Source organism: Eublepharis macularius, chromosome 8, assembly GCF_028583425.1.
Source record: "Eublepharis macularius isolate TG4126 chromosome 8, MPM_Emac_v1.0, whole genome shotgun sequence".
Classification (NCBI taxonomy): Eukaryota; Metazoa; Chordata; class Lepidosauria; order Squamata; family Eublepharidae; genus Eublepharis; species Eublepharis macularius.
The window spans coordinates 54,931,842-54,950,013 of record NC_072797.1 but is presented as its reverse complement, the minus strand read 5'-3'; the positions used below and the strand labels follow the sequence as shown (position 1 = coordinate 54,950,013).

At 44.9% G+C, this 18,172-nt stretch overlaps 1 protein-coding gene across 1 annotated transcript in view; it reads left to right on the top strand.

Moving 5' to 3' along the window:
* The window catches only part of MCTP1 (multiple C2 and transmembrane domain containing 1), a 412,208-nt gene that overhangs the window by 294,931 nt on the left and 99,105 nt on the right, over positions 1–18,172 (top strand). The window contains exon 16 of the mRNA XM_054986650.1: positions 10,044–10,163. Coding sequence (XP_054842625.1) covers positions 10,044–10,163 — 120 coding nt within the window. The remainder of the gene's footprint in view (positions 1–10,043; positions 10,164–18,172) is intronic.

Below are 18,172 nucleotides of genomic sequence, written 5' to 3'. Positions count from 1 at the left end.
CCAAGTCCTATGAGGAAAGGTTGCTCAGTATATTTAGCCTGAAGAGGAGACGACTGAGAGGTAATATGATAACCATCTTCAATTACTTGAAAGGCTGCCATATAGATGATGGCACAGAGTTGTTTGCCATGCCCCAGAAGGTTAGATCAGAACCAACGGATTGAAATTAAATCAAAAGAGTTTTTGGCTAAACATTAGGAAGAACTTCCTGACAGAACAGTCCCTCAGTGGAACAGGCTTCCTCAGAAGGTGGTGGGCTCTCCTTCTTTCGAGGTTTATAAGCAGAGGCTAGATGGCCATCTGACAGCAATGCTGATTCTGTTAACCTAGGCAGATCATGAGAGGGAGGGCAGGAAGGGTTATATCATGCCAATCACCATGTTGGGTTCAGGTGGCAATTTTCCCCAGGCCAGTTTGGCTAGGGATCATAACAGTGTTTTGCCATCTTTTGGGCATGAAGCAAGGGTCACTGGGTGTGACAGGGGGGAGGGGAGGTAGTTGTAAATTTCCTGCATTGTGTTGGCGGTTGGACTAGATGAACCTGGAGATCCCTTCCAACCTTATGATTCTATGTGGGGTATGTTAATATCTACTTGGCTGTATTTGTTCTCTTCTGAGGGAAGTGAGAAGTTACAGCTCAATAAATTGTTAGAATTCGCTGTAGTCTTTTTTAAAAAAAAAATAACTATAATGTATAAAATCCAAGAGTGTGGGTGACTCAATGATGTATAGTACCAGAAAATATAACAGAAAATGGACCCTGTGGGCCCATTCCCACCCCCCATGAGAGACGACACAAGTTTAAACAACAACAACATTCATTGACGAACAAGTACATAACTTCAAATTTAAAGGGAGAGGGATGGGTGAGGCGTCTGGACAGAAGATGGCGATGGCCTCCACCACATAGTCTCAGTCCGGGGATGAGGTTCTGGCTGGGGATCCAGTCACCTCTCTGGGGGCTTACGACCCGGCACCCAGCACGGTCTCCAAGGTGCCCAGGTCTCACCTGGCCCTTTTGCTGCTCGGCCCCTCCCCCAGGTCATCCTCAGGTATGGTGGTGAGCAGCTGGTAACAGGACGGTGACCAGGCAGTGAAGCCTTTATACAGCTCCTTCTCATCAATTGAGGCGCTCCGGTCGGGCACTGCTGCAGGGGCAATACGAGGGGAGAGGCACCATAAGGGTCCGCATCGTCTCCACCCATCCTGCCGTTGCTGCTAGCCTCCCTGCTCCCCTCGCCTGCATCCCTGCAGTCAGCAGCACTCATGTGACATGGCTTCCTGGCACCTTGGGTATGCCCCGTGCACCTCAGGTATGCCCCGTGCACCATGTCCATGGTGAGCATTCATCTCTCATCGGTGAACCCTTCAGAGGTGAGAGAAAAAAGTTAGTGCTGGCTTGTTGGGTGCCCTGGGCACGTGCGTGTAGAGCTTCCATGGCAGCAGCTGCTGCGCGGTGGCGGCTTGCCATCCACATCCTGCAGCTGTGAGGGATTCCGCCTTTCCCCCACATGTGGGCATATGCTGCAGGCTGATCTACAGGAGGGACTCCCTGACTTACTTTGCTTGGGGCCCACTGCCACCTCCTCCTCCAGGTGGTCATGCTCTGCCTTGCACAAAGCCTCATCAATGCGGTGCCATACAAGGCGGGCCTCCTCCGTGCGGTCCAGGAAGAATTCCTCAAGGTGGAGGGGCTGCACAACCCTAGCTCCCTCGTCTGAAAGGAGCTTGTTCCCGACCGCCTTGCCAATCAGCTGAGCCCCGAACCTTGCCACCCACTGCTCCCGCCAGCCATCACCGTCCATCTCTGTCTGGCAGCGGTGTCAGAGTGCAGCCAAAAAGGGCGCAAATACAAGGGGCTGGATGGCGGTCCCTGGGGCCATGGGGCCACATGACCCATCCTCTGGTGCCAGCTGCCGCATTTCTGCCCATTGATTTGCAGCCAGCCTGGCGCCCTGGAGGGGCTAATGCCTGGCACACACACCAGGATCCCGCTGGCCTTGCCGGGGAGGGAAGGATGAGTGACGCAGGGCACTGGACAGGGGCGCATACATGTTCCTGCCTGCTGCGGGGGCACTCTTGGGGCCAGCAGATTCTCAGGCAGCCACACCCGAACGTCCATGGTGGGAACTGTGCAATGTGTGTGGGAGACTGCCGTCGTTCCCTCGCTGCTGCACCAGATGACTGACCTGCGCACCTATACAGAGCATTCCTGCGGTGTCCTGGCTGGGAAGGCCAGGTGCAGCCACTCTGGCATGTGAGGCCAGAAGAAATCTGCCCTTGGGGCCCCTGTCCAGATCCCCAAGATCAGTGCCCCCCTTGCTGGATGGGGACGGTGCAGGGTGCAGAGGCTGGGTGTAAAACAGGCAGTGGCATTTGTGGCACAGCACCTAGACTGGCAATGAACACCTGCTTCACCTGCTGCATTTCTTGGAAAGGGGGGTACTTGTGATGCCCGCCAGTGAAGGGAGGCACACCATGGCTGGGGGAGGCCACCTGGGCCACCCACCCTGGGCAAGGAGAACACATGGCAGATAAACGTCAGAGCAGCCTCAGGTGGCCAGGATTCAGGCAATTGGGGCAAGCAGGGCAGTCCGTTGCTGCCCTCATGGGCGGGGCCAATGGGCAACACCATGGGCAGGATGGGGCCAACGACCTATGAGGGGGTCATTTGCTCAAGCTGGGTGGTGGTAGTGGTCCCAGGTGCTGATTGCAGTAGGCAGGAACAGGAACAGGGAGACCCACTCACAGCCTGGCACTGCCCCCCGCTCCTCCCAACAACCATGCCTTGTTAATCTGAATACCTGGCTGGTGCCCCACAGGTGTGGCTGCTTGCCAGGGCTCCACAAGGTGCTGGGCATAGAACTTACCACAGGGGCGGCTCCAGGAAGCTGGGGTCAGGTCCACCATGGAGGGGGGTGACTGATTTATGGGGCTTTACTGTTTTAGCTACAGCTGCAAATGGAATGCCCCTCCCTGCGGTTGCAGGACCTCCCCCCTGACACCTGGCAACCACCTGCTGGCTGCTCATATTTTCGCCAAGGGGGCCAGGGTTCATGAGAACTGACCCCATTCCCAACCATCTTCAGCCCCCTGGCCCCGGCCAGCTGCTCCCTCCACTGGCCCTCGGCACATGGGATGTGAGGAGGGCACAGGGCAAGTTACTTAGAACAGACAGAGATAGAAGTAGCTTGTGGCTCAACCTTTATTGCACAGCACATGTTCCAGGGGGCATGCGGCCTCGTGCCAGACCCAGACCCCCAGAGGGGGCCGTGTTGAACGTCCGGATGCCTAGCGATTACTCCCTCCCTGCCCGGCCGGCTCAGTGCCATGCCCACTTGGGGGCAGGGCAGCAGGGCACACCACCATCTGGACAAGTTCTGCAGGCAGTGCCAACTGGGAAAGTTGTCACAGCTGAGCCGCTGCAGCCAGAGCCATCCCCCTCGCGTTTACTGATGGGTGTCGACATGCCTGCAATAGAAACAAACAAACAAATATCCAACTGAACAGGCTGTCGCCATGCCATTTGCAGCCAAGTAGGTCCGCCATGGGCTCCAGAATGGACTCCATGCGTGGGACCAGCAGTGGTGCCTTTGACAAGGACCTCACCGGTGCAGCATGTGAATGGTTGTCACGTGACCCTCCTCAGTAAGGGCACTGTGTATTGGCACACTTCGCCTGTCAGAGAGTAAAGCCAGGGTTAAAAAGTATTGCTGGTCACTGACGGTGAAAAATAAACTACTACTACTACAAAGCAGTCCTGTGCAGTCACTGTAGTCTTAGCCCACTGAAATCAATGTGTTTAAACCGCAGTTACTCTGCATAGGATTGTGCAGTTAGAGATGTCAGGACTCAGGAGGCGCGTCCATCCAGGTGGCCCCTCCTCCAGCCCAGCCACCTGCTCAACCTGGACACACGCTGCCACCTGGGATCCATCCCACGGCCTGGATGTGGTTGGGGGCCAGAACCCAAAGACCTCATCAGCCACTGTCAACTCCAGCACCACCAACATAGACTGCTGCTGCCCCCACCAAGCCCCTCACCGGCAAGCCCCTGCTTTGAGGAGGGGGTGGAGCTTTGGCAGGCACTGGTGTGGCAGCCAGGTGGAAGAGATCTCCTAGCCACCCACGCCCCACCTCACCTGGCTACAGTTTCTTGACCGGTCCCGTGCTAGGATTCAACACTTAGGTGTCCTAAGAGAAGAATTGGTAGTGGGATGGGGTGGACCACCTGATATTACAGACTCTGCCCGATCACCCCTGTGTGACTGCACCACTCAACCGAAATCCCACAAAGTTCTCCCCTGTGCAGTCAGACACCCCCCACTATTACTTCTGGCTCTCCTACCTCGTGAACAAAGTTCCCACACCCCGGGGCAGACTGGCAGAGCCTCCGGCCTCTTTCCCACTTACCTGGCCGTGGCCAGCACAGCCAGGTGTTTTGAAGGGTGGCAACTGCGGGGATTGGGCGTTGGGAGGGGCTCGCCCACCACATGGTCAATCCTGGATTGGTCCCCTCCTTAGTCCTATGCCTATGTGCTTTCTCGGTACGGGGGCAGGCATGGGGGGATGGGCCTAATACCTCCCAGACAACGGGCCCCTATGGGCTACGCCGCCTTTTTCTGATGTGTAGCTCTTTTGCACCACTGGGGCGTTCCCACGCCTGGAAGGGCTTAGGAAGCGAACTAACTCTGGCTCCACCCTGCCCCCTTCTGCACCGGTGTGGGGCCCTGCGCTGCTTCTCTTCCTCCATCCACCCACCAAGCGTTCCTGCCGGCAGCGGCCCAGCAGCGGTAGCATGCCTCGTGCCGCTGCTGGCAGAAGGGCATTGCGCCTGTGTAGGAGCCACTTCCACCAGTGCCTTAATTCTCTCCCTATGCACTTCCCCCGCCTCTTAGGATTGAGCTGCCCATATACTTTTCCTAACAAGTGTTTTGAATCTCCACTGATTCAAACACTTGTTTTTTCTGTTAGACAGATAGTTGCTCTTTGAATTTGAATTTGGATTCCACTTGATGATACATCAACCATGGAATGTTTTTCACTTGAGCTTGAATTTCTTGCCATGTTTTTATTTTTCCATGCTTGTCCATCATATATTCATAATTTACATGATCAATTCTATTTCTTGTAGTAATATCGTAGTAGGTATCAGTTAGTGATGTCAGTGGTGAAATTGGCAGACTTAGTCTGTTTCTACATTGAAACCATATTTTTAATAGTCCATCTGTCAAAATATGAGTGCCATCTAGCTTTTAGTGATTTCTTAATCCATAAATAATTATGAACTCCTTCCTTGATATCAGTTTTCTCCAATGTTATATGTCTTCTGTTCAGATTTATAACCCAACCTGTTATCCAAACTTCTGTTGCCGCTTGGCAGTACAATTTGATATTTGGTACCGCCAACTCACCTGGGCTTTTTCATTTTGTAATATTTTAAATTTTCTCCTTGGTTTCTTCTCATTCCATACAAAGCCATTTATCCTTTTTTGCCACTTTAAAAAAAACTTTTCATCTATGTGAATTGTCAACATTTGAAACAAGAAATTTTGGTAATGTATTCATTTTAACAGCGGAGACTCTCCCTAGCTATGAAATATTCAGTTTTCCCATCTTTGTAAATCTTCAATGATGTCTGTCAAAACTTTTTGATAGTTATCATTGTATAGGTTATCATTTTGTCCTGTCACATATATTCCCAGATATTTGATTAGTTTACTGATAATCACACGATGTGTTATTTTTTTCTTTCTCATTTTGTTCATCTTTATTTATCAATAATATCATTATCTTGGTCTTTTCATTCAGTTTATATCCAGAATATAATCCAAATCTTCAAATCAGTTGCTGGGGAGCACAGGTGAGAGGATGCAGAGCAGTCCTAGAGATAACTGATCAACCACTGTCTGAACAGAATGCTGGATTAGTTGGGCCTTTGGCATGATCCAGCATGGCTCTTCTTAGAGCCAAAACACACGTTAAGAAATACCTAGGTACAGCACGTGTTCTCTTAACTCAAGGTTTGCCGGGATCTGTAGGTGTCCTGGAAGCTTAAAGTTTAGCATTTACAGAGCAGCAGGGAGGGAAATACAGGCGCCTGTATTTCCCTTCCCCTTCCTGCTGCTCTGTAAATGCTAAACTTTAAGCTTCCAGGACACCTACAGATCCCGGCAAACTTTGAGGTAAGAGAACAAGTTTAGCATTTACAGAGCAGCAGAAAGGGGAAGGGAAATACAGGCGCCTGTATTTCCCTCCCTGCTGCTCTGTAAATGCTAAACTTTAAGCTTCCAGGACGCCTACAGATCCCAGCAAACCTTGAGGTAAGAGAACACGTGCTGAACCTAGGTATTTCTTAACGTGTGTTTTGGCTCTCAGTGCCTAACAGCCATGAGTTTTACACAAAAAATACTGTGCATCTTCTTAAAAATATGCTGCTCTTTTAATCTAAGATGTTTTTTTGTCAGTCAGAAGGTTTTTAGATGACCTACCTGATTTATTACCCGAAAGTAGCAGCCTTAATTATTCTTGTTTGGGAAAAAAAATCTATGTGCTCTGTGGCAGAAGTTGCAGATATGGTATGTGCTCTGTGGTAGAAATTGCAGATATGGTAGAAGCGTCATCTGAACCATAATCCTTCTAAAAATTTGCCTGTTATCTTTGAGTAAGGAATTTGAAGTGTCCCATTAAAGTATATAGAGAGTTCTCTTGTATTGCTACTAGAAAAGCAACTATATTTGAAGCAAATGGATTGAAATGGTATCAGAATTTTTTCTGGATTACGTTGGGTAAAAATTGCTGAGAGTAGCACAGTTTAACAATATTTGATTGAGTTTTTGTGTGTGTGAGAGAGAGAGGTGTAGATAATTTCTGTATTTAAATTTTCTGTATTTAAATTTTAATTTCTGTATTTAGATTTAATGGACCTGACAATGCCAGGTTCATAAATAATAAGACTGCAACACTGCAAGATTTATTTGCAATGAGTGATGTAGACCTGGTATGCATGACTGAAATCTGGGTGAGGGAGGGTGAAATGGTCACCCTGGGAAAACTGACCCCCCCCGAATATTTGGTCCATCAATCTTGAACAGGGGGCCGGGGGAGGGGTGGCAATCCTTGTCCAGAGTCTTTCTTCTTCAAGCCGCTCCCCGCCCCCGAGATCTCTGGCACTGAATGTGTAGGCCTGGTGTGGGGTGCCGAGGAGAGTTTGGCTGTCTGTCTGGTATACCAACCTCCTAGCGCACCAGCAGATACTCTGTTGCGCCTGCTGGAGGTGGTGGCGGGGTGGGCTTTGGAGTACTCCAGAGTGATGGTGCTGGGGGACTTCAGAGTCCATGCCGATGATGCCTCCTCTGTGCAGGCTGTGGACCTGGTAGCTTCCATGGCAGCACTAGGACTCTCTCAATATGTATCAACCCCTACACATCAAGCGGACTACATGCTAGATTTGATCTTTGGGATGGGGTTGAATGTGGATCTGGAGGCAATAGAACCAGTGCCATGGTCAGACCACTCTGTTCTGAAGGCTCGGCTGGGGATACCACCCCCCCTCGCAAGGTCGGCGAACTGATTTATTCTCATTCATGAAGACTTATGGATCCAATTAGATTCCAGAACGCTCTGCAGGATCCTATGCTCCTCAGCGGTTCATTAGATGAGTTGGTGGAGGATTGGCAATGCTGACTCTCTGAAGCCATCGATGAAATTGCTCCCAAGATTTTATCCCCCATGCAAGGCAGGCTCCCTGGTATACAGAGGAGCTTCGTCAGAAGAAGTGGGAGCTAAGATGGCTTGAGCGAGTGTGGCGACGATCTCGAGATGAAGAGGCAAGATCATCTTATAGGACGTTTATGAAAGCCTATGAGGTGGCGGTGAAGGCTGTGAAGAAAGAGTTTTATACAGCCTCCATCGCATCAGCTAGCTCGCAGCCCCAGCAAAATTGTTTAATGTGGTTCGGTCGTTGGTCTCCCTCTCAGAGGGAGGCCGCCAAATTCAGAATTCAGATACTGGCTGTGAGGCTTTTGGGTGCTGTTTTGCTGATAAAATTTTGTCTCTCCACCGCGATTTACCAGTCACAATTGATAAAGTGAAGGAACTCGAGATCCCTTGGCCATCTTTGGAGCTAACATTTGATCAGTTCAGTCCAGTATCTGGAGAGGAGATTGACAGGACCCTGCAATCAGTCAGGCCCACCACATGCCCCTTGGACCCATGCCCATCATGGCTGGTAAAAGCCAGCACAGAAGGGCTATGGTCCTTGTTGGAAGCCATTGTTAACATATCCTTGAGCACCGGGATTTTTCCTGGGCCATTAAAGGAAGAAGCTGTGGTGAGACCTCTCTTAAAGAAGCCATCACTGGACCCTACCGACCTGGTCAATTGCCACCCGGTCTTGAACCTCCTGTTTCTGGGAAAGGTGATTGAGCAGGTGGTGGTGGAACAGTTACAGGGTTTCCTGAAGGACATCTCGGCCCTAGACCCATTGCAGTCCTTGTTCCGTCCAGGGCATGGGACAGAGACATTGCTGGTCACCCTTACAGATGACCTTTGCAGACACCTGGATCGAGGCGGCTCGGTGCCGCTGAGATTATTGGATCTGTCGGCAGTATTTGTATGATTATTGATTATGATCCTTTGACTCACTGCCTCACCAATGTGGGGATACAAGGGACTGCCTTACAGTGGCTTGTCTCTTTTCTCCACGGTTGGGGACAGAGGGTGGCGTTTGGGGAGAAATTGTCATCCCACCACCCATTGGTGTGCAGGGTCTCGCAGGGGGCAATACTCTCCCCATTATTATTCAATGTTTATATGCGCCCCCTTCCCAGCTGGTGTGAAGCTTTGGACTTGGGTGTCATCAGTATGCAGATGACACCCAGTTATACCTGATGATGAACAGCCGGCCTGACTTGGCCCCAGATGCCCTGGAACATGCGTTTGCAGCCGTGACTGGTTGATTGAGACAAAGTTGGCTGAAGCTGAACCCAACAAAGATAGAGGTCCTGTACTTGAGACAGGGGGGACTAGGTTTGGGACTCCGGCTCCCAGCCCTCGATGGGGCACAGCTTGTGCCAGTTTCGAGGGTCAAGAGCCTGGAAGTGATCCTGGATGCCTCCTTAAAAATGGAGGCACAGGTCGCAGCAGTTGTTAGGTCCTCTTTTTTCCATCTGTGGAAGACCAAGCAACTTGTCCCTCACCTGTCAACCTGTGACTTAACTACAGTGATCCAGGCAACGGTCATCTCAAGGTTGGATCACTGTAACTCGCTTTATGCAGGACTGCCCTTGAGCCTGACCTGGAGATTACACCTGGTGCAAAATGCAGTGTTGCGTGTTATTATGAGAACGCCAAGTAGAGCACATATAACACCAATATTACACAAGCTGCATTGGTTGCCAGTGGAGTACCAGATCAGATTCAAGGTTCTGGTATTGACCTATAAGGCCCTATGTGGACTGGGGCCACGTATCTGCGGGACCGTCTCTCCCCATATATTCCCCAGAGGACTTCCCAAATGGGAGAAAAACAGCTATTAGTGGTCCCTGGTCCCAAGGAGGCCCACCTGGCCACGACAAGATCCAGGGCTTTCTCAGTCCTGGCTCCTACCTGGTGGAACGCTCTATTTACTGAGACCAGGGCCTGGTGGGATTTATTGTCTTTCTACCGGGCCTGCAAGACAGTCATTCTGCCAGGCTCATGGCTAAGGTTGGGCTTCCACCAGCCTGGGGGGGTGAAAGGAAATTTAACTCCCCCCCTGTGAAAAACTGTCCACTACAGTATGCATGCAAAATATTATAAATCTTCCTGATGCTGCTGCCGCACAATACAGAATGTTTTAAATTGTTTTAAATGTTTTTAAATTTTTAAAATTGTTTTAAAATGTTGTTAGCCACTCTGAGCCCATTTGCAGGGAGGGCAGGATATAAATAAATAAATAAATAAATAAATAAATAAAATCGTGGCCCTCTATTTTTCATAAAGTAGTTTATTCAGTGGTGTGCTGTTGCTAATTACATGTCTTTATTTTTCCTTGGGTTTCAGCTCTTTCTCTTTGTGACTTGGAATTTTGAGCTGTACATGATTCCTCTGAGCTTGCTGTTGCTGTTGGTGTGGAATTACTTTCTGATCGTATCAGGAAAGGATAATAGACAACATGATACTGTAAGTCTTTTAAGGTATTTTCTTAGTACAAATGTTTTCACTGAGATAGACTTATGTAGATGGTGTTAGACTTATGTAGATATTGCTACCAAGGTTATTTATTATTAAATGGGATCTCTCCCATGAAACTGTAAAACAAAATTTCTGTTCAAAATCCCAAGGAGACTGTGCAGTCTTCCCCCTTCCCACATGCAGAGCACAGTGCATTTTGAATATACGCAGTATTTACTTCTAAGCAGCTTCAGTCTCTCCCTTCCCTGCATACTTAGAATTAGGAAGTATATCTCCAATAGGTAGCAAACTACTGGCACCTTTCCAACTGCTGCAGAGTAGTTTGTGCATTCCCTAAAAGACCCATGAATAGATTGTGAAAAGATTTGCTTGAGGCTTTTTAAAGCTTTAATTTCATAAGATTTTCTTTGCTGATAACTTCATTTCTGATGCTCTTCCTAGTCCATGTCCTAATCCTAGGAAAGAACAAAACATGGTAAAATGATGGAGGGTGTTAATTAGCTCTCATTTTACAGAAATAGCTCTCATTAAAGAAAAGATTGGTTACCCCTGGTCTGAAGCCTCACTACCTCTCTTCAGAAAATAAGCACTGACTCAGTCTCCAGTGGCAACAAACTATAACCAGCAAACATATATATTTAATTTGGGTTCTCAGATCCAGCCTGAGAAATTCTGGAGATTCGGAGCAAATCCTGAGGAGGGTGGAGAGGAGAAGGGAGCTCAGCATGGCTGTAATGCTGTAGGCAAGCAGTTTGTGGGAATATTCAGCTGTTGCTGATCATACCTGCCACGTAAACAATAAGCCAGACCAAGATCCAGGTCCTGTAGCATCTTAAAGACAACTAGATTTCCATGGTATGAGCTTTCAAGAGTCAGTGCAATGAAGGGAGCTTTTGATTCTTGAAAGCTCATACCTTGGACTCTTTGACTGCAGACCAACACGCACCTGAAGCCATCTTTATAAGCCAAACCAATGGATGATCATGCCTCACTCCTATAAATCATGCCTCTCTACTACTCTGGTAGGTATCTTTATGAAGTCTACTCCCAAAACATAAGCTTTAATTATCCGAGATTCATGTAGTGGGGAAAAAAATATAGCTACTGCTTTAACATTAAAACAACTGGAGATTGTAGTTTTTTCTGAGAACAGCCTTCAGATATCTTGACTGAATCAGGATAGCTGGAGAATAAGTCAGTGTACTGGTGAAGTCCACATTAGCTGTAACCATTCAGGAATCACTTGCCATCTCAAACACTCCTGTGACTTTGAGAAACATGCATTGGCAGAACAATTTGAAGTGACCCAATTTTATTTCTTCGTCTTTTCTATGTAATATATAAAGTGGAAGGTCTGTGAGCTCTGTGCATTTAATAACATTACTCAGGAAACATGCAAAGCAGCATTAATCCTCATGTTATTTGTTGCCTATCTTGCTGTAAGGAAATACTAAAACTGAAATGCGTAATGAAAATAGCTTTCTACAGCTTGGCTTTTGATACTTTAGTAAGTGTTTCTAAAATGGGCACCTCAGCACCCTTGATGGTTTGCAAGAGTACTCCAAAGGATCCATGATGAGTCATTTCAAACCATCTCACTGGGACACACATGAGAGTACCTTCTTGCCTAAGACAGCATCCACTGCAATAGACATTGGGGACAGTTAGGTGAAAATGCCAGGATGGCAGCTGAGGCAGCCACCATGGTCTTCAGTTCTTAACAACAACAACAACAACAAAGCCTTTATTGGCATATCTCAGGTTATGGCCTTCAGTTCTCATTAAAGCCCTGGGTCTCATGAGAGGATGAGAGTCCTCCACGGGACATGCATGGCTTGCTACATGCACTTTGAAAGGGCTCAGAAGTGACTAATCAAGACACACTGGTCAGCCCATCTAAGGACCAGAATGAGGATCTTTGGGTTGCTAGGGAACCTCTGCTTTAGTATTTTCTAAGCTTCTGCTGAGAAATATGTTTTCCCATGGCAAAGGATGTCAAGATTCCTTCTCTAGCTGAGGTCAGATGGTTAGGAGAAATAAACTAGATCTTTTCAACAATACCACCTGTAGTTTGGAACTCCCTTTTCAGAGAAACATGCCAGACAAGCCACCTGTAACTTCACTTTGCATAAATCAGTTAGCACATTATTCCAGCCAGCATTCTGATGATCAAGCTGATTCTTTATAGGTGAGATGCTTGCTGTTTTAGAATGGCTGGATTTTTTAAAAATAGTTTGAAATTTAACTTTGCAAAACATTGTTCCTTTTGAAATGGAAATTCTTTGATACTGTGGCTTTGATTTATTGTTGTAAGCCTTTTTGTAGCCTCACTGGGCCATATTGGCAGATTAAACTACAATAAATAAAATTCTAAGTTACTTACCTATGAGTTTCTGTGCTGTGTTAAAGACATGAATATGATGTTCTGGTTCAGGCCAACATTTTTATGAAGTAAGAAGGATTCCATAAATGGGAAGACAAAGGAACCCTGCAATAGGAGTTGTATAGCCTAGAATGCAACAAGATTGAAAAGGTTCCCAATGCTTATAAATTGAGCAGCACATTCTCAAGGCTACTTACAATGAACCACTATGCCCCTATGATACCCTTAACCATATTGTTGTACTCATAGTCATATATGCTGGGCTTTCATTCTCCTTGATAAAGTCTTAGGTATGGGTGAAGGGATCTAATATTTTAGTAATTATTTATACAGGATCAGTGATTGATATTTGTTGTCAGGGGCAAAAAACATCAAGAGATTTCATCCTCAAGTTGCAGACCATTATGATCAGTTTCTCACTCCTGCATAGTTTGGAAGTCAACAGTGTAAACCTGAGCAGGTGGTGATCTGTCCCTGAAAATCATCCATTTCCCATGTACACAGAACACTAGACCATACAGGCTATGAGAGTCATATTAATTGAAGCATGGAAACGTTCAAATCTAGAGGCAAACATTCAAATCTAGATGCAAACAAATCTAGATGCAAATATCCAAATCTAGATGCAAACACCCAAATCTAGAGAATTGCTGGACAGTGCCTGGAAAGGGAAAGGGAATTTTCATTGACCACATCTCCTCACTCATCATATTATATCTTGGATTACAAATGGCTTTGTTTTCATTAATTGATCTAACATTCATCAGTAGCATTTTAGGATCCAATTACTTACTGATGACAGCCAAGATTTCCCAGGTTCAGAAAAGTACCAGAAGGCATGATAGCCCAAAGATGTTTACAGTTCTTACTCTTTTTTGGTGTATCTGTCTCCCACCCTCTTACTTACCCAAACAGTTCACAAAAGCAAATAAGAGAGACAGAGCACTCAGCTCCCTAATGGCAAGGATAATTAGTCTACCAAAGTTAGAGTACACTTGCTTAATCTCAAACCCACAGAGCGATCACAACATCCCATCTCCCATCTGATCCAACCATCAAGTTTTCCACACAGGGCAAAATCAACACTTTATTCAAAACATATATTTTATTCAAAACAGGCTTGGCATAAGTGGAAGAAAACATGGGGAAACCAACACAATGACATGAGAAGGGGATGCAATCTGCTGGTAGTCTTGAACAATTATCCTGTTCTTTTAAATTAGCTGTAGGAGTTGATCCTGGGCAGTCATTGAGAGGGAGAAGAAAGATGTAGATTTTCCAGCTAAACTTTACAATTGCCACATTTTGCTCCCTTTCCAGTAGTAAGAAGGTGACTTGGGGGAAAACAAAAATAGGCTAGTCCCCTCTTCAGCCCATATGATAACCTCACTGTTGAAACAATTTAACTGCTGATGTTTTAAGTTCTTATCTGGGAATTCAAATGTCATTGTTTTAAAAGCTCTTCTAGGAAACCAGATGAAGGCTGTAATCTTAGACATGCTTTTCTGGGAGTAAGCCCCACAGTATACAATGGAGAGTTGTGTCTGAGTAAACATGCATGGGTTGTAAATCTGCAAGTAAATTACAAATAATAAGTGTGAATTGTGTATATACATCAATGAGTTTTAAAATGAGACACATGGCATAGGTTTAGTGATTGTCTAAAAGACACGTTTATTAGACTTTTATTGCCTTTAGATAGAGACATTGTTCAAATAAAAACATAATAAACTCTACAGTTATTTGTGTAAATGTGAGAAATGGCACCTGAACTCATTTAAAAATACATATATAAAGAGATACACAGATATAATTATACTCTGCATTAACAGTCTTAACTGTATTAGCATAATGTACACATTAAGCTGATAATGCAAGGTGTGTAATTGCAAATAATGTTGGAATATCAATGTGTTTACTGTGATACATGTTATGCTACCAAGAATTCAATTTTTTATTGGTCACACATAGCAGATACATAATGAGTGGAATGCATCAAAAGGCAAGTGAAATTTGCATTTACTGTTAGATGTCTATCTAAAATTATAAACATGAGTATTCCTCAAGACAACCCCCCCCCATTTTTTTTAGTATTTCTCTAAAGATCAAGTTGTCTGTCTTTCAGCAAAAGTGCCAGTAATTCATTCTCTCTCTCTCTCTCTCTCTCTCTCTCTCTCTCTCTCTCTTTCTCTCTCTCTCTCTCTCTCTCTCTCTCTCTCTCTCTCTCTCTCGTTTTGGGTAGTGGAATATATTCAGCCTTACTGGCAAGCAAGCTCATTGTATTAATGATGGCATCTAATGGTTCAGTTACCTTGATGACTGCTGTAGATGAAATAGATACAGAGGAGTTAGCTGTGTTAGTCTGTAGTAGCAAAATCAAAAAGAGTCCAGTAGCACCTTTCAGACTAACCAACTTTATTATAGCATAAGCTTTCGAGAATCACAGTTCTCTTCGTCAGATACATGGAGGGCAAGAAGAAACTGGTAATGTCCATCTGCTCTGTACATTGGACAAACCAGCCAACCTCTGCGCAAAAGAATAAATGGACACAAATCTGACATTAAAAATGGCAACATCCAGAAACTAGTGAGAGAACACTTCAATCTACCTGGACATTCCGTCAAGGACTTAAAGGTCACTGTAGTTCAACAGAAACCTTTCAAAAACAAAATCCAGCAGGAAGCTGGATTTCTAGCCACTGTGTGTGACAGAATGTTGGACTGGATGGGCCACTGGCCTGATCCAACATGGCTTTGCTTATGTTCTTATGTTCTTAAGCTGCTGAATTGGAATTCATATGTAAATTTGACTCTGTCAAGCTGGGATTGAATAGAAACTATGAATGGTTATCTCATTATCCGAAGTAACTGACTTGCTTAACAGAAGCAAACTGATCTCCATATCAGAAGCTACTGTTTGCATCTACTCCTCCCTCCCCTCTCCACCTATATATCTGACCAGTTTCTTCTTGCCCTCCATGCATCTGACAAAGAGAACTGTGATTCTCGAAAGCTTATGCTACAATAAAGTTGGTTAGTCTTAAAGGTGCTACTGGACTCTTTTTGTAGATGAAATAGTCCACGGTCAAATGTTTTAATACCTCTTTAGTCTAAATCACAATGCCATAGATTTTTCAAACAGTATTGCAGATATGCCATATTATAGATGCCAGTTGTTTATAAATATAAACTAAAGAATCTATGAATGAGTACAGAAACAGGTTTCATATACTGGGTCATGCACAGCTCTGTGCTCAGGAAAGCAAATAGTAGATAGGCTTTGAGCCAGGCAACTACAATATCTTGCTCAAGCAGCCCAGGGCCTGCATGCATTTTGTATACAGCAAACTTGAGGCTAGTGATACAAAATGCTGGACTGCCGCCATCATGTAAGAGATGGATATTTTGTTTCAATTATGCCATTTTAAAGGTTCTTCCTTGACAATTCTGTGTAAGAGGTACAGATGCCCTGTTGTGAAAATGACCACATAGACACAGTTATTAAACTTATTGACAATGGGGAATCTTCAGCTTGACCTAAAGTACTTTCAGCTGACCTAAAATAGTCTGAGTGGTTTTTATACATCCTCTTCAATTCATGCACATTCAATAATTTTATATTATAATTACATACAAGCATTGTAAATCAGCTGACACGCAGGCACATATTGTGGTTACATTGCACAGAAACAAAAGGAGAAAAAATTAAATCAACTCCAGATTCTAGACACATTCCTCTCTATCCCTAGACCTGGAATATTCACTTGGAACCCTATTGTTTGAAAAGGAATGATGTCAGGCCACCACATCATATTGTCTTAGGGTCAAAATCAAAATACATGCAAATACTTTCACATTTGATGGAACACTTGTGTATTTGAAATCTATGTTAAGACATACTATTTTAAAAGATTATTAAGTTGTCTCAAATGTTTTCATGTTGAAATGTTATAATATTTTATGATTATTGTCTTGGAGACCCTATTTGGGTGGAAAGGCATTATACAATTTTTAAAAAATAAATAATACATTTGTTGCATTTACATTGTATGTGTTTAGGTATATGGTTGAGCTGTATGCTATATTTTGAGGAGTCCATCTAAATTGAGTACTAAAGTACTGTTCATCTCCATGTTCTTTCTTGAATTTAATCAATAGAATTTTAAAATGCTTAACTTTGACTAGATCATCAAATAATGTGGTAAGTGGCAACAAAATTGTCCCAATACTGTTTTCGAGTAGATGGCTGTATTGGTCTACAATAGAACAGCAGGATTTGAGTCCAGTGGCACCTTAGAAACCAACAACAAGGGAGCTTTGACTCTTGGAATCTTATAGCTTGAAAACCTTGTTGATCTCTAAGGTGCCACTGGATTCAAAGCCTGCTGTTCCATCTTTGTTCTTCTGTGCAGGCACACACTGGGACTGCATATGCACAAGCAGCTGACCGGAGTTTTGTCGCTTCCCTAAAGCTCCATTAGGGGGCTGCTTCTCCATGTCATGTATCTACTTGTTTTCCTACCTAAAGAGCCACATGATTACCCAGGAGAAGCCACCCTTTCTGCTCAGTTCTCTCTTAGCCGCTACAAAGAGAAGAACCTGACTAGTGAGCTCCATTGCTATCTCAATCTACTGTATTTTGGTTTGATTTTTGGCCTTGGCCTTGATTTCTCTTATGGTTTCTGATTCAGATATTATTAGTTCTTGGAATGGTTTTTGACCCGGTTCATCTTAACTTCGGTATTGGATTTTACATAGTCCCTCTCTCTTTTGCTCTATATAGTAGTGCATAGGGTGATTGGTGGCAGGATTATTAAGTTGGCTTGACATCTGTCAAGCTGCTTGGGAAATCTTTGTTGTATCACACGTTGCAAGGTGCAAGGTCCTAACAAAATATGGGGAAAGGGCCCACCAGGGACCAGTGAGAGCATTGGCAGTCAAGGCTGGGAATATAATCTGATTGCAATCCCAGAACAAAGCCAGAAGTCAGTTGGAAGAAGAGACTGTGGAGCTGAGACGTTTGCCTGGGACGAAGATACCAAAAGGGATAATGAATACGTGGGCTGGTATACTGCTAGTCATCAAAGTACCAGAGCTTTGCCTGGAAACATTTAATTCCTTGAAAGTAACTAATGAGTGCTGGTAGTTCCCTTCAGCTTCTGAAGTCAATGATGCTCATTCAAGATTCCGAGTAGCTGACGTGGTCTAGATGGCCTTCTGATTCCTATCCGGCTGTATATGTATAACATACTCTTAATAAAATATTAGTAATGTACATATTTATCCCATTTGAATGTGGTCATCCATGTTCATTTAGTAGCTTGTTATAACATGCCTAATTCAAGCATCTGTTACATGTTTTTATGATATTGGTGTTCAGACAACAGGGAAGAATGTACAGAGTGAATGCTGTTGTACAAATTACTTGCTTTATGTCAGTACATAACTTGCAATATAGAAAAGGAGAGGGTTCTAAATTGCATATTTGCTGTTTATTCCTAAAGCAAGTTGTGAGAGTATCTTATGTGAGCTTTTAAGCATCATCCATATAATTATAATAATGCAAGAGTATAATAATCATGGATCAGCTCCTGTAAGCAACTACTTTTAATAC